We start from the raw sequence: 16,887 nt of genomic DNA, 5'->3' as shown, positions 1-16,887 counted from the left end.
ATTGATTCATATAAATCATCACATGAACATCAGAAGCAGCTGATCTGGTTCACCAGACTCCCTTAACAAATGTAGTGATTTTAAGAGTTGTTTCATGAGGAGAAACTTTAAACGATTTGTGACACAGCTGCAGCAAATCCTGAATCATCGTCTCCTTGTTGTAAATTCAGCATTAAATAAAAACAGTAAGTTGTTTGTTTCCTTGTACAAAGTGTCAGTTTGTGGCAGCATGGCTGTACCAGCCTGTCTGCTTCTGTGTCTAAAGTGCTAAAGTCTCACCTGCCAACATTTAGCAGCTGTTTGAACACACTGTTTACACTGATTTCACCATTTACACTCAATTTATGAAAGAAGAAACATTTTATTGATCTAAACATGTCACATTTTACAAACACACTAAACAGTAACCAGTATAGGCTACTTCTGTGTCCCCAGACTCCCTTTGAAAATGTGTCAGTTTAGTGAGTTGTTGAGTTGGAGACACTTTATAAACTGTGTGAAACTCTGTCTCTGACTGATTCTGACTGATTTGTTCCTTCTTGTGAATTCAGCAAATGTTCAACATGAACTTCTTTCTGTCTTTGTGTAAATGCTGTACGAAGTCTCCAGCTGCTTCAGTTGTTTAGGAGAACGCTGCAAAGCTATTTTAAGTTGTTTTGTTAATGACTGTTAGCACATTGGGATGAGCCATTATGAATCTATAGACCGGACAAAGCTGGCAGCCAGTGTGACTTTGACAGACTCTGAATGAACACTGGGTCAACAGTTCATTGCAGCCTTGTGATAATGTGTCTCATTTTATGTGATTTCTTTTTGTATTTCTTTGTGCTTTTGAACGTAACATGTTCGATACAGAGATCACAGGAGCTGCGAGGTGAAATAGATCTTTAAGAGTAGTATTTATATTTTCCTTTCTGTGCGAGACCTTGATACTTTTGCCTGTAGGATTAAATAATGTTCCAGGTCGACACGTCGTGTGAAACACATTTAGGTTCTGTAGCTGAAAACAAGAGTAGAAGTAGGCCAGCAATGTTATGGGTTGAGATGTGTTGACAGGAGAGAGAAGGTCGGCCTTCCAGCACCTGCTGGTTCCTCACAGGTGTTTGGACCAACCAGCTTCATAGAGCAGTGAACAGCTGGGGGGGAGGGGCCGATCCACTACAGACACAGGGAGGGATTTCATGGGTTTTGAATCCATGTTAATTGTATGTGTGACGTCTCTTTCTGTGATTTTTATTCTTTTATTTTCACATTGTGTTTCTGCTTCTCAATGCTTAATGAATGTGCTGAAGGAAAAGTGTTTTGTCACAACCTTCCACCTGTAAAGTGGGATGTCTGAGACTGGAAAGGTGAAGTTTCACTTGAGCAGTGAGTTATTATTGTTCAAAACATGTATTTAAGTAACGTATATGGTCCTAACGATGATAGTCGATGATGTATGTCTCTTCATCTCTAACCTGTCAGGTCAGTACTTTACAGCAGGTGATATGATTTGCACTTTGGACCCAGTGAAAGATCGTTCAACAGGCATCGACAACACACGGGCCACATCAAGAACACTGATCCAACAGTTCATGAAAGATTTAAGTCTGTTGGATGTTTGGAGACATCTTGATCCTAGCTCAATAGCTTCCTCATGCTACTCTAGTACTCACCAAACATACTCAAGTATCGATTACTTTTCAGCTGCTTCCCAGGATTACAGATCGTCAGTACCACAGTGTCGTTATCTCTGACCATACAGCAGTTTCATTAATGTATATCAGTAATAAAATGGTGTGCGACGCCCCTAAATGGCGTCTTCAAACAGGACGGCTTCAGGACCCATCATTCATAGACTTCCTTGGTAAACAAACAGAGCTTTACTTTGAAACTAGTACATGTGAAACCTCAGCATGTGTGAGATGGGAAGCATTCAAAGTTCATTAGAGGTCAAATTATTGGCTTTTGTAGTTCAAACAGCCAAACAAAAGATTTATATCAGAAAACAACTGATAATACAGATGATGTTAATAAACTGCTGCCACTAAAGGGCCTGTTGTAATGAAATGTCAGCGAGTAGAGCAGCTGCAAAGGTGCTGAAATAGAAAACAATGTGATGAACATGGAGGTAAAGCAGGAAGACGACTTGCATGGCAGATCGAACAAAGACAAACTGAGCGAGCTGTTACCACAACTGAAGGCCCATCAGGAAACATAACAGGTCCAGTGAAGATGAATGAAGCATGTAGATCATTATGAACAGCTGTGGAGGTCAGAGTGCTCTCCTGACTTGGAGCTCCAGACGCAGTTCTTAGATCATCTTAATTTACCACAGATTTCAGAAGAAGATGAGATTCGTCCAGAAGAAGAGTTAACACTGAAGGAAATCTCAGAAGCTACTGATGCAATGTGTAAACGTGTAGATTTCCCAGATTCATCCAGTCATCATGACGGTCTCCACCTGAACTGCAGAGTCACATGATCTGATGCGTTCATGTTGTGGGATTCAGAGACGTAACAAGAAACTTTTGATTTCTCTGTTTGAATGCATCTCACAATAAAATACACCTTTTAATCCAGATTATATTCTGAGTTTAACGTTTTCATCTGATGTCTTAGAATCACTGTAACCATGAAAACCTTTGATTCAACTATATTTTAGGAGAACAAATGAGCTGATCGTGAAAACTGGAGAGTCGTCATCAAACCCTCTGATTCTAAGAAGAGTTCAGCTCCTAGAAACTGAAGTGATCAGTGTTTTTAACGGAGAAATGATCTCTGTTGTTAAACACAGCGTCTCTCAAACCTCCTCGTCCTGGAGTGAACCACAGCTGGATCAGCCCTCCCTCTTCTTCCTGCTCTCAAACACAGCAGCTCCACTCTGTCACTATATCTCCTTGTTCCCTCCCCTTCAGATCTGCACTTTGAATGAGGGTGTAACCAGGAAGTGAAGGAGCTGACGAGCCTCATTCGCTGCAGAAGCTCATGTTGTTCAGATCAGAGCTCAGACTAGTTTCAGTTATCAGGAAGTGAATCTCAGACGGTCGTCGACACTCGGAGGTGAAATGGCTCAACAAAACAATCAGCTGGACCGAGCAAAGTTCTGCTGTTCCATCTGTTTGGATCTACTGAAGGATCCGGTGACTATTCCCTGTGGACACAGCTACTGCATGAACTGTATTCAAAGCTACTGGGACACAGAGGATGAGAAGAAAACCCACAGCTGCCCTCAGTGTAGGCAGAGCTTCACACCGAGGCCTGTCCTGGTGAAAAACACCATGTTAGCAGATTTAGTGGAGGAGCTGAAGAAGACTGGACTCCAAGCTGCTCCTGCTGATCTCTGCTATGCTGGACCTGAAGATGTGGCCTGTGATGTCTGCACTGGGAGGAAACTGAGAGCAGTTAAGTCCTGTCTGGTCTGTCTGATCTCTTACTGTGAGAAACATCTTCAGCCTCACTTTGAAATTCCTGCCTATGGAAAACACAAGCTGGTGGAGCCGTCAGAGAAGCTCCAGGAGAACATCTGCTCTCGTCACGATGAGGTGATGAAGATTTTCTGCCGTACTGATCAGCAGTGTATCTGTTATCTCTGCTCCATGGACGAACATAAAGGCCACGACACAGTGTCAGCTGCAGCAGAGAGGACTGAGAGGCAGAGAGAGCTGGAGGTGAGTCGACAAAACATCCAGCAGAGAATCCAGGACAGAGAGGAAGATGTGAAGGTGCTTCAACAGGAGGTGGAGGCCATCAATGGCTCTGCTGATGAAGCAGTGGAGCACAGTGAGAAGATCTTCACCCAGCTGATCCGTCTCATGGAGAAAAGACGCTCTGATGTGAAGCAGCAGGTCAGATCCCAGCAGGAAACTGAAGTGAGTCGAGTCAAAGAGCTTCAGGAGAAGCTGGAGCAGGAGATCACTGAGCTGAAGAGGAAAGACGCTGAGCTGAAGAAGCTCTCACACACAGAGGATCACAACCAGTTTCTACACAACTACCCCTCACTGTCAGCACTCAGTGAGTCTACACACTCATCCAGCATCAATATCCGTCCTCCGAGATACTTTGAGGATGTGACAGCAGCTGTGTCAGAGGTCAGAGACAAACTACAGGACGTCCTGAGAGAGACATGGACAAACATCTCACTGACAGTGACTCAAGTGGATGTTTTACTGTCACTACCAGAGAACATGACCAGAGCTGGACTCTTAAGATATTCACGTGAAATCACACTGGATCCAAACACAGTAAACAAATGGCTGTTATTATCTGAGGGGAACAGAAAAGTAACATACATGAGTGAAGAACAGTCTTATTCTAGTCACCCAGACAGATTCACTAGCTGTTCTCAGGTCCTGAGTAGAGAGAGTCTGACTGGACGTTGTTACTGGGAGGTGGAGTGGAGAGGGAGAGGAGTTGAAGTAGCAGTCGCATACAAGAATATCAACAGAGCAGGGAGTGTGAGTGGATTTGGACGAAATGACAAATCTTGGTCATTAAGCTGTTACAATAACAGTTATAACTTTCATCACAACAAAGTCAAAACTCCCGTCTCAGGTCCTCGGTCCTCCAGAGTTGGAGTGTACCTGGATCACAGTGCAGGTATTCTGTCCTTCTACAGCGTCTCTGAAACCATCACTCTCCTCCACAGAGTCCAGACCACATTCACTCAGCCTCTCTATGCTGGAGTTTGGCTTTGTTGTGACGCCACTGCTGAGTTCAGTAAAGTCAGATAGACAGAAGTCATTTAAGGGACAGTGAGTTAAATTCTGAGTTTTAACTCTTAAACTTATTCTGTCTTCATGTTTGTGGCTGATTGTTGTGTGGTGTCTTCAGCTGTCAATCAAACATGATGGGCGGTACTTTGACATCTTCTCATCTGTTGTTGTGTAAATGTTTGAGTGTCTTTAGGTGGCGCTCCTTCCTGTGTCTGTTTAACCATGGAGGCTCTCACTGCTCATGATGACTTTTGTTCAGCTCAACTGACATTTGTCTGCATGAAGATATAAACTTGTCTGTGCTCTAAATGTGTGTTGAATATTTGTACTGATGTGTTTGCATGTTGTTGTTTCTCTTCCACTGCACGAGTCTAAAGAGAGAAAGCAGCAGAGCTTCATTTATCCTACATATTTAGTTCTCATCACTTTGTACATGTTTAAATTCATCTATAATCACATTTACATTTATTTGTTTGGCAGAACAAAAGCTGTCGTTGTTCCAATCATCACGCAAATTCAATAATATATGAGGAAGATCATTTATTATTTTCTTGTACGTAGCTGAGATTCAAACAAACTGATTGTGTGGATGAAGTGAAATCATTGAACAAGAGTCATTGAACAGACTTTACTGATGGGACGTGTGAACAAACTGAAGCTTTACATGGTGAATAAACAAACACCAACAAAGTCTTTTCTTGTCGTCTTCATTCCAGGGTCTCACACAGAGCTGATGGAGAACATGTGACACTAATATGAGAGTATAACTGAGGCACTTTTCCTCCTCAAGCACCACAAAGTTCACAGTTCCCGTGTGACCTGAATGCAGCATCAGTGTTACAGGCTGTGACTCCTGTGAACAAACTGACACAGTGTGATGTCACATATATTTAAATGTGTCTTTACTGATGTTGTTTGAAGCTGCCAAAGGCTCAGTGAAGTTTCTACATGTCTTCCTGCAGTGAACATCACAGCAGGTTAACAAGTGAACTGTGGAAACTGATGCAGGACACAAGAGGGCGCCGTCATCCTGCTAACCAGAGATGTAGTGGAGGTTAAAGCAGCTCCTCTCACTTTGTCTGCATGTTTCACTTAAAGGAGACATATTATGCTCATTTTCAGGCTCGTGTCTTTATTTCAGGTGTCTTTCAGAAGACGTTTACAGGCTTTAATGTCCAAAACACAGATGATTTTTCTCCCTCTGTCCACTGACGCTGTCTGAACGTTCAGCTCACACAGACTTCCACCTGCTGAAGTTCAGGTTGACCACTTGTGTTTGAAGATTTTACTCCAAACTTCACTTTTCTTTACAGCTAACAGTCACATTTTAATCATTTTCAGGTAAAGATGGAAATCAAATGTTTGTCTGTGATCACACGAGGAAACAAACTAAAGTATTTCCACTTTACTGATTTATTGATTCATACAAATCAACAAATGAACAGCAGAAGCAGCTGATCCGGTTCACCAGACTCCCTTAACAAATGTAGTGATTTTAAGAGTTGTTTCATGAGGAGAAACTTTAAACGATTTGTGACACAGCTGCAGCAAATCCTGAATCATCGTCTCCTTGTTGTAAATTCAGCATTAAATGAAAACAGTAAGTTGTTTGTTTCCTTGTAGAAAGTGTCAGTTTGTGGCAGCATGGCTGTACCAGCCTGTCTGCTTCTGTGTCTAAAGTGCTAAAGTCTCACCTGCCAACATTTAGCAGCTGTTTGAACACACTGTTTACACTGATTTCACCATTTACACTCAATTTATGAAAGAAGAAACATTTTATTGATCTAAACATGTCACATTTTACAAACACACTAAACAGTAACCAGTATAGGCTACTTCTTTGTCCCCAGACTCCCTTTGAAAATGTGTCAGTTTAGTGAGTTGTTGAGTTGGAGACACTTTATAAACTGTGTGAAACTCTGTCTCTGACTGATTCTGACTGATTTGTTCCTTCTTGTGAATTCAGCAAATGTTCAACATGAACTTCTTTCTGTCTTTGTGTAAATGCTGTACGAAGTCTCCAGCTGCTTCAGTTGTTTAGGAGAACGCTGCAAAGCTATTTTAAGTTGTTTTGTTAATGACTGTTAGCACATTGGGATGAGCCATTATGAATCTATAGACCGGACAAAGCTGGCAGCCAGTGTGACTTTGACAGACTCTGAATGAACACTGGGTCAACAGTTCATTGCAGCCTTGTGATAATGTGTCTCATTTTATGTGATTTCTTTTTGTATTTCTTTGTGCTTTTGAACGTAACATGTTCAGTACAGAGATCACAGGAGCTGCGAGGTGAAATAGATCTTTAAGAGTAGTATTTATATTTTCCTTTCTGTGCGAGACCTTGATACCTTTGCCTGTAGGATTAAATAATGTTCCAGGTCGACACGTCGTGTGAAACACATTTAGGTTCTGTAGCTGAAAACAAGAGTAGAAGTAGGCCAGCAATGTTATGGGTTGAGATGTGTTGACAGGAGAGAGACGGTCGGCCTTCCAGCACCTGCTGGTTCCTCACAGGTGTGTGGACCAACCAGCTTCATAGAGCAGTGAACAGCTGGGGGGGAGGGGCCGATCCACTACAGACACAGGGAGGGATTTCATGGCATTTGAATCCATGTTAATTGTATGTGTGACGTCTCTTTCTGTGATTTTTATTCTTTTATTTTCACATTGTGTTTCTGCTTCTCAATGCTTAATGAACGTGCTGAAGGAAAAGTGTTTTGTCACAACCTTCCACCTGTAAAGTGGGATGTCTGAGACTGGAAAGGTGAAGTTTCACTTGAGCAGTGAGTTATTATTGTTCAAAACATGTATTTAAGTAACGTATATGGTCCTAACGATGATAGTGGATGATTTATGTCTCTTCATCTCTAACCTGTCAGGTCAGTACTTTACAGCAGGTGATATGATTTGCACTTTGGACCCAGTGAAAGATCGTTCAACAGGCATCGACAACACACAGGCCACATCAAGAACACTGATCCAACAGTTCATGAAAGATTTAAGTCTGTTGGATGTTTGGAGACATCTTGATCCTAGCTCAATAGCTTCCTCATGCTACTCTAGTACTCACCAAACATACTCAAGTATCGATTACTTTTCAGCTGCTTCCCAGGATTACAGATCGTCAGTACCACAGTGTCGTTATCTCTGACCATACAGCAGTTTCATTAATGTATATCAGTAATAAAATGGTGTGCGACGCCCCTAAATGGCGTCTTCAGACAGGACGGCTTCAGGACCCATCATTCATAGACTTCCTTGGTAAACAAATAGAGCTTTACTTTGAAACTAGTACATGTGAAACCTCAGCATGTGTGAGATGGGAAGCATTCAAAGTTCATTAGAGGTCAAATTATTGGCTTTTGTAGTTCAAACAGCCAAACAAAAGATTTATATCAGAAAACAACTGATAATACAGATGATGTTAATAAACTGCTGCCACTAAAGGGCCTGTTGTAATGAAATGTCAGCGAGTAGAGCAGCTGCAAAGGTGCTGAAATAGAAAACAGTGTGATGAACATGGAGGTAAAGCAGGAAGACGACTTGCATGGCAGATCGAACAAAGACAAACTGAGCGAGCTGTTACCACAACTGAAGGCCCATCAGGAAACATAACAGGTCCAGTGAAGATGAATGAAGCATGTAGATCATTATGAACAGCTGTGGAGGTCAGAGTGCTCTCCTGACTTGGAGCTCCAGACGCAGTTCTTAGATCATCTTAATTTACCACAGATCTCAGAAGAAGATGAGATTCATCTAGAAGAAGAGTTAACGCTGAAGGAAATCTCAGAAGCTACTGATGCGATGTGTAAACGTGTAGATTTCCCAGATTCATCCAGTCATCATGACGGTCTCCACCTGAACTGCAGAGTCACATGATCTGATGCGTTCATGTCGTGGGATTCAGAGACGGAACAAGAAACTTTTGATTTCTCTGTTTGAATGCATCTCACATTAAAATACACCTTTTAATCCAGATTATATTCTGAGTTTAACGTGTTCATCTGATGTCTTAGAATCACTGTAACCATGAAAACCTTTGATTCAACTATATTTTAGGAGAACAAATGAGCTGATTGTGAAAACTGGAGAGTCGTCATCAAACCCTCTGATTCTAAGAAGAGTTCAGCTCCTAGAAACTGAAGTGATCAGTGTTTTTAACAGAGAAATGATCTCTGTTGTTAAACACAGCGTCTCTCAAACCTCCTCGTCCTGGAGTGAACCACAGCTGGATCAGCCCTCCCTCTTCTTCCTGCTCTCAAACACAGCAGCTCCACTCTGTCACTATATCTCCTTGTTCCCTCCCCTTCAGATCTGCACTTTGAATGAGGGTGTAACCAGGAAGTGAAGGAGCTGACGAGCCTCATTCGCTGCAGAAGCTCATGTTGTTCAGATCAGAGCTCAGACTAGTTTCAGTTATCAGGAAGTGAATCTCAGACGGTCGTCGACACTCGGAGGTGAAATGGCTCAACAAAACAATCAGCTGGACCGAGCAAAGTTCTGCTGTTCCATCTGTTTGGATCCACTGAAGGATCCGGTGGCTATTCCCTGTGGACACAGCTACTGCATGAACTGTATTCAAAGCTACTGGGACACAGAGGATGAGAAGAAAACCCACAGCTGCCCTCAGTGTAGGCAGAGCTTCACACCGAGGCCTGTCCTGGTGAAAAACACCATGTTAGCAGATTTAGTGGAGGAGCTGAAGAAGACTGGACTCCAAGCTGCTCCTGCTGATCTCTGCTATGCTGGACCTGAAGATGTGGCCTGTGATGTCTGCACTGGGAGGAAACTGAGAGCAGTTAAGTCCTGTTTGTTCTGTCTGATCTCTTTCTGTGAGAAACATCTTCAGCCTCACTTTGAATCTCCTGCCTATGGAAAACACAAGCTGGTGGAGCCGTCAGAGAAGCTCCAGGAGAACATCTGCTCTCGTCACGATGAGGTGATGAAGATGTTCTGCCGTACTGATCAGCAGTGTATCTGTTATCTCTGCTCTGTGGACGAACATAAAGGCCACGACACAGTGTCAGCTGCAGCAGCGAGGACTGAGAGGCAGAGAGAGCTGGAGGGGAGTCGACAAAACATCCAGCAGAGAATCCAGGACAGAGAGGAAGATGTGAAGGTGCTTCAACAGGAGGTGGAGGCCATCAATGGCTCTGCTGATAAAGCAGTGGAGCACAGTGAGAAGATCTTCACCGAGCTGATCCGTCTCATGGAGAAAAGACGCTCTGATGTGAAGCAGCAGGTCAGATCCCAGCAGGAAACTGAAGTGAGTGGAGTCAAAGAGCTTCAGGAGAAGCTGGAGCAGGAGATCACTGAGCTGAAGAGGAAAGACGCTGAGCTGAAGAAGCTCTCACACACAGAGGACCACAACCAGTTTCTACACAACTACCCCTCACTGTCAGCACTCAGTGAGTCTACACACTCATCCAGCATCAATATCCGTCCTCTGAGATACTTTGAGGATGTGACAGCAGCTGTGTCAGAGGTCAGAGACAAACTACAGGACGTCCTGAGAGAGACATGGACAAACATCTCACTGATGGTGACTGAAGTGGATGTTTTACTGTCAAACCCACAACCAGAGCCTGAGACCAGAGCTGGACTCTTAAGATATTCACGTGAAATCACACTGGATCCAAACACAGCACACACAGAGCTGTTATTATCTGAGGGGAACAGAAAAGTAACAAGAATGAGTGAAGAACAGTCTTATTCTAGTCACCCAGACAGATTCACTGTCTGTTGTCAGGTCCTGAGTAGAGAGAGTCTGACTGGACGTTGTTACTGGGAGGTGGAGTGGAGAGGGACAAATATTGAAGTAGCAGTCGCATACAAGAATATCAACAGAGCAGAGAGTGTGAGTGGATTTGGACGAAATGACAAATCTTGGTCATTAGATTGTTACAATAACAGTTATTACTTTCATCACAACAAAGTCAAAACTCCCGTCTCAGGTCCTCGGTCCTCCAGAGTTGGAGTGTACCTGGATCACAGTGCAGGTATTCTGTCCTTCTACAGCGTCTCTGAAACCATCACTCTCCTCCACAGAGTCCAGACCACATTCACTCAGCCTCTCTATGCTGGAGTTTGGGTTTATTATAACACCACTGCTGAGTTTAGTAAAGTCAGATAGACAGAAGTCATTTAAGGGACAGTGAGTTAAACTCTGAGTTTTAACTCTTAAACTTATTCTGTCTTCATGTTTGTGGCTGATTGTTGTGTGGTGTCTTCACCTGTCAATCAAACATGATGGGCGGTACTTTGACATCTTCTCATCTGTTGTTGTGTAAATGTTTGAGTGTCTTTAGGTGGCGCTCCTTCCTGTGTCTGTTTAACCATGGAGGCTCTCACTGCTCATGAGGACTTTTGTTCAGCTCAACTGACATTTGTCTGCATGAAGATATAAACTTGTCTGTGCTCTAAATGTGTGTTGAATATTTGTACTGATGTGTTTGCATGTTGTTGTTTCTCTTCCACTGCATGAGTCTAAAGAGAGAAAGCAGCAGAGCTTCATTTATCCTACATATTTAGTTCTCATCTCTTTGTACATGTTTAAATTCATCTATAATCACATTTACATTTATTTGTTTGGCAGAACAAAAGCTGTCGTTGTTCCAATCATCACACAAATTCAATAATATATGAGGAAGATCATTTATTATTTTCTTGTACGTAGCTGAGATTCAAACAAACTGATTGTGTGGATGAAGTGAAATCATTGAACAAGAGTCATTGAACAGACTTTACTGATGGGACGTGTGAACAAACTGAAGCTTTACATGGTGAATAAACAAACACCAACAAAGTCTTTTCTTGTCGTCTTCATTCCAGGGTCTCACACAGAGCTGATGGAGAACATGTGACACTAATATGAGAGTATAACTGAGGCACTTTTCCTCCTCAAGCACCACAAAGTTCACAGTTCATGTTCAGAGCTGAAGCCGTCAGAAAATCATCACATGAATAAATTATTCTTCACATTTGGTTTCAAGTATTTCCATGTTGTTGAATCATAATTCTAGAAGTCAGAGAACTTAAAAAGCATCAAATGTCACATTCCTAAATACTATTTACAACCTGAGAGCTGATGTGAAGAATATTTGTAAAGGTCAATCTCTTCTCTCCCATCTTTCCCGTGTGACCTGAATGCAGCATCAGTGTTACAGGCTGTGACTCCTGTGAACAAACTGACACAGTGTGATGTCACATATATTTAAATGTGTCTTTACTGATGTTGTTTGAAGCTGCCAAAGGCTCAGTGAAGTTTCTACATGTCTTCCTGCAGTGAACATCACAGCAGGTTAACAAGTGAACTGTGGAAACTGATGCAGGACACAAGAGGGCGCCGTCATCCTGCTAACCAGAGATGTAGTGGAGGTTAAAGCAGCTCCTCTCACTTTGTCTGCATGTTTCACTTAAAGGAGACATATTATGCTCATTTTCAGGCTCGTGTCTTTATTTCAGGTGTCTTTCAGAAGACGTTTACAGGCTTTAATGTCCAAAACACAGATGATTTTTCTCCCTCTGTCCACTGACGCTGTCTGAACGTTCAGCTCACACAGACTTCCACCTGCTGAAGTTCAGGTTGACCACTTGTGTTTGAAGATTTTACTCCAAACTTCACTTTTCTTTACAGCTAACAGTCACATTTTAATCATTTTCAGGTAAAGATGGAAATCAAATGTTTGTCTGTGATCACACGAGGAAACAAACTAAAGTATATCCACTTTACTGATTTATTGATTCATATAAATCAACAAATGAACAGCAGAAGCAGCTGATCTGGTTCACCAGACTCCCTTAACAAATGTGGTGATTTTAAGAGTTGTTTCATGAGGAGAAACTTTAAATGATTTGTGACACAGCTGCAGCAAATCCTGAATCATTGTCTCCTTGTTGTAAATTCAGCATTAAATGAAAACAGTCAGTTGTGTGTTTCCTTGTAGAAAGTGTCAGTTTGTGGCAGCATGGCTGTACCAGCCTGTCTGCTTCTGTGTCTAAAGTGCTAAAGTCTTACCTGCCAACATTTAGCAGCTGTTTGAACACACTGTTTACACTGATTTCACCATTTACACTCAATTTATGAAAGAAGAAACATTTTATTGATCTAAACATGTCACATTTTACAAACACACTAACCAGTAACCAGTATAGGCTACTTCTTTGTCCCCAGACTCCCTTTGAAAATGTGTCAGTTTAGTGAGTTGTTGAGTTGGAGACACTTTATAAACTGTGTGAAACTCTGTCTCTGACTGATTCTCACTGATTTGTTCCTACTTGTAAATTCAGCAAATGTTCAACATGAACTTCTCTCTGTCTTTGTGTAAATGCTGTACGAAGCCTCCAGCTGCTTCAGTTGTTTAGGAGAACGCTGCAAAGCTATTTTAATGTTTTTTGTTAATGACTGTTGGCACATTGGGATGAGCCATTATGAATCTATAGATAGATAGACAGACAGACAGACAGACAGACAGACAGATAGATAGATAGATAGATAGATAGATAGATAGATACTTTATTTATCCCAAGGGAAATTCAAGTGTCCAGTAGCATACAAAATACAAAACATACATTACTGTTGTACAGTCTGACGGCCAGGGGGACGAAAGAGTTTTGAGTCTGTTGGTGGAGCTGCACTGGGACAGCAGTCTGCCACTGAACACACTCCTCTGCCTGGTGAAGGTGTTGTGCAGAGGGTGGTGGGTGTTGTCCAGTATGGACAGCAGTTTGTCCAGGGTCCTTCTTCTGCCACTGTCACCAGAGAGTCCAGCTCTGTGCCCAATACTGAGCCAGCTCTCTAACCAGTCTGTCCAGTCGACCGGTGTCTCTCTTCTTGCTGCTTCCTCCCCAGCAAACCACAGCGTAAAAGAGGGCGCTGGCCACCACAGACTGGTAAAACATCTGCAGCAGTTTTTTGCAGATGTTGAAGGACCCCAGCCTTCTCAGGAAGCACAGACGGCTCTGCCCTTTCCTGTGTACAGTGTCCATATTTGCTGTCCAGTCCAGCTTGTCGTCCAGCTGCAGCCCGAGATATTTATAGGTCCTGACCACCTCCACATCGACCCCCCCGATGGACACGGGTTGGAGATGTGGTTTCTTCCTTCTGAAGTCCAGGTCTCGGAGGTGTTCAGCTGCAGATGGTTGGACCTGCACCACCTCACGAAATCCTCGACCAGGCTCCTGTACTCCCCCTCCCGTCCGTCCTTGATACAGCCAACTATCATAGCGCCGCTCTCCTTCTCCAGATGAGAGTGGGCCCTATGGAGCAGATAGAGGATGGCATCCTCCACGCCCACCTTCTCCTGGTATCCAAACTGCAGTGGATCTTGTGCGTGGTGGACCTGGGGTCTGAAGACATGGAGCAGCAGCCGTTCAAAGGTCTTCATATTGTGTGACGTCAGTGCTACTGGTCTGAAGTCACCCGCCTCCCTGGGGTCTTTTTTCTTAGGAACCGGGATGAGACATGAAGTCTTCCAGAGCACTGGGACCCTCCCCAGCTGCAGGCTCAGGTTGAAGACATGCTGGAGTGGCTCCCCCAGTTCAGCAGAACAGGCTTTAAGCATCCTTGGACACACTCTGTCCAGACTAAGACTAGACCGGACAAAGCTGGCAGCCAGTGTGACTTTGACAGACTCTGAATGAACAATGGGTCAACAGTTCATTGCAGCCTTGTGATAATGTGTCTCATTTTATGTGATTTCTTTTTGTATTTCTTTGTGCTTTTGAACGTCACATGTTCAGTACAGAGATCACAGGAGCTGCGAGGTGAAATAGATCTTTAAGAGTAGTATTTATATTTTCCTTTCTGTGCGAGACCTTGATACCTTTGCCTGTAGGATTAAATAATGTTCCAGGTCGACACGTCGTGTGAAACACATTTAGGTTCTGTAGCTGAAAACAAGAGTAGAAGTAGGCCAGCAATGTTATGGGTTGAGATGTGTTGACAGGAGAGAGACGGTCGGCCTTCCAGCACCTGCTGGTTCCTCACAGGTGTGTGGACCAACCAGCTTCATAGAGCAGTGAACAGCTGGGGGGGAGGGGCCGATCCACTACAGACACAGGGAGGGATTTCATGGGATTTGAATCCATGTTAATTGTATGTGTGACGTCTCTTTCTGTGATTTTTAATCTTTTACTTTCACATTGTGTTTCTGCTTCTCAATGCTTAATGAATGTGCTGAAGGAAAAGTGTTTTGTCACAACCTTCCACCTGTAAAGTGGGATGTCTGAGACTGGAAAGGTGAAGTTTCACTTGAGCAGTGAGTTATTATTGTTCAAAACATGTATTTAAGTAACGTATATGGTCCTAACGATGATAGTCGATGATGTATGTCTCTTCATCTCTAACCTGTCAGGTCAGTACTTTACAGCAGGTGATATGATTTGCACTCTGGACCCAGTGAAAGATCGTTCAACAGGCATCGACAACACACAGGCCACATCAAGAACACTGATCCAACAGTTCATGAAAGATTTAAGTCTGTTGGATGATTGGAGACATCTTGATCCTAGCTCAATAGCTTCCCATGCTACTCTAGTACTCACCAAACATACTCATGTATCGATTACTTTTCAGCTGCTTCCCAGGATTACAGATCGTCAGTACCACAGTGTCGTTATCTCTGACCATACAGCAGTTTCATTAATGTATATCAGTAATAAAATGTGTGCGACGCCCCTAAATGGCGTCTTCAGACAGGACGGCTTCAGGACCCATCATTCATAGACTTCCTTGGTAAACAAACAGAGCTTTACTTTGAAACTAGTACATGTGAAACCTCAGCATGTGTGAGATGGGAAGCATTCAAAGTTCATTAGAGGTCAAATTATTGGCTTTTGTAGTTCAAACAGCCAAACAAAAGAATTATATCAGGAAACAACTGATAATACAGATGATGTTAATAAACTGCTGCCACTAAAGGGCCTGTTGTAATGAAATGTCAGCGAGTAGAGCAGCTGCAAAGGTGCTGAAATAGAAAACAACGTGATGAACATGAAGAAGCTACTGATGCGATGACAACAGGGGAAACGGCAGGTCCAGATGGCCTTCCCATAGACATCTGTAAAAGATGCAAAGAAAAACTTCTGACTCTCCTTCGAGGAATGATGGTAGATGTTTGCAGGAAGGCCTTCTCCATGTGTCAGTGAGAGGAGCTTTAATTACATCACTACCAAAACCAGGGAAAACTAACACAAGATGTGAAAACATGCATCCAATAAGTCTCCTTAACTCAGATGCAAAAATATTATGTAAAGCTTTTGGCTAAGCGATTGGAAGTTATGCTACCTAGGCTGATGGGAGAGGACCAGAATGGTTTCATACAGCGCAGACAGGAACTTCATGATGTTAGAAGGCTTCTCAACATACTTCATGACCAGAGGGGCGAACGAGATGTTGTCATCCTATCACTGGATGTCCAAAAGGCCTTTGATAGGGTAGAAGGGCCCAATTTATTTGACCTGCTGACAAGGTTTGGTTTTGGGGAACGATTCTGCACGTGGGTCAGGCGACTTGATAATTACCCTGTAGCTGAGGAGCTAACAGATAGCATGGTGTCCAAACCATTCATCATTTCCAGAGGCTGTCGACAGGGGTCACCTCTCTCTCCTCTCCTCTCTGCGATCTCCACTGAACACTTTGCAAATGCAGTTATAAGACACATGGGCACAACTTGTATTACAGTTGGACAAGAGGAACATAAAATCGCCTTTTTGCAGATGATGTTCTTCTGTTTTTTAACACCTCAGTAACTCTATCCCTGCTTTACTAGAGCTTATTAGTAATGTTGGGAAGATCTCTGGGTTCAACATCAACAACACTAACAATACTAATACTACTAAATAAAATGTACTTACTGACTTACTTACTTACTTAACAGCATGCTGATGTTACTGAGTGAGAGAGACCGCCAACAATCCAACCATGGTGCATCCATTTTTAATACAACTGACTGCTTTTCATATCTGAGCATGAAGATCGTACCAACACTTGAGAGTATTGTTTCAGTAAATTATGACCCTGTTTTAGAAAATACTTCTGATGCTATTGAAAGATGGACATCTTTACCCGGATCCTTAATTGGTCCCATGAATATTTTGAAACTGAATATTCTGCCCAGGCTGTTATACCTGTTTCAACATATCCCCTCGGTACCTCCAAAGCACTTTTTTCTAAGACTTAATAAACTATTTA

The 16,887-nt window shown here is 42.8% G+C and overlaps 2 protein-coding genes across 2 annotated transcripts; both read left to right on the top strand.

Moving 5' to 3' along the window:
• The first annotated feature begins 2,797 nt into the window (after positions 1–2,797).
• On the top strand, positions 2,798–5,467 carry LOC311266446 (tripartite motif-containing protein 16-like). Its single transcript, XM_084368816.1, has one exon. The coding sequence runs from the start codon at positions 3,048–3,050 to the stop codon at positions 4,710–4,712; it is 1,665 nt and encodes a 554-aa protein (XP_084224942.1). The 5' UTR covers positions 2,798–3,047; the 3' UTR covers positions 4,713–5,467.
• A 3,396-nt stretch (positions 5,468–8,863) lies between these two features.
• LOC311266443 (tripartite motif-containing protein 16-like) lies at positions 8,864–11,502 on the top strand. Its single transcript, XM_084368813.1, has one exon. It carries the CDS (start codon positions 9,157–9,159, stop codon positions 10,825–10,827), a length of 1,671 nt encoding a protein of 556 aa, XP_084224939.1. The 5' UTR covers positions 8,864–9,156; the 3' UTR covers positions 10,828–11,502.
• Positions 11,503–16,887: the final 5,385 nt, after the last annotated feature.

This window comes from Pagrus pagrus (assembly GCF_965226575.1).
Source record: "Pagrus pagrus genome assembly, chromosome: 12".
NCBI lineage: Eukaryota > Metazoa > Chordata > Actinopteri > Spariformes > Sparidae > Pagrus > Pagrus pagrus.
The sequence above is the reverse complement of the archived record's forward strand: the minus strand, read 5'-3'. Positions and strand labels throughout refer to the sequence as shown.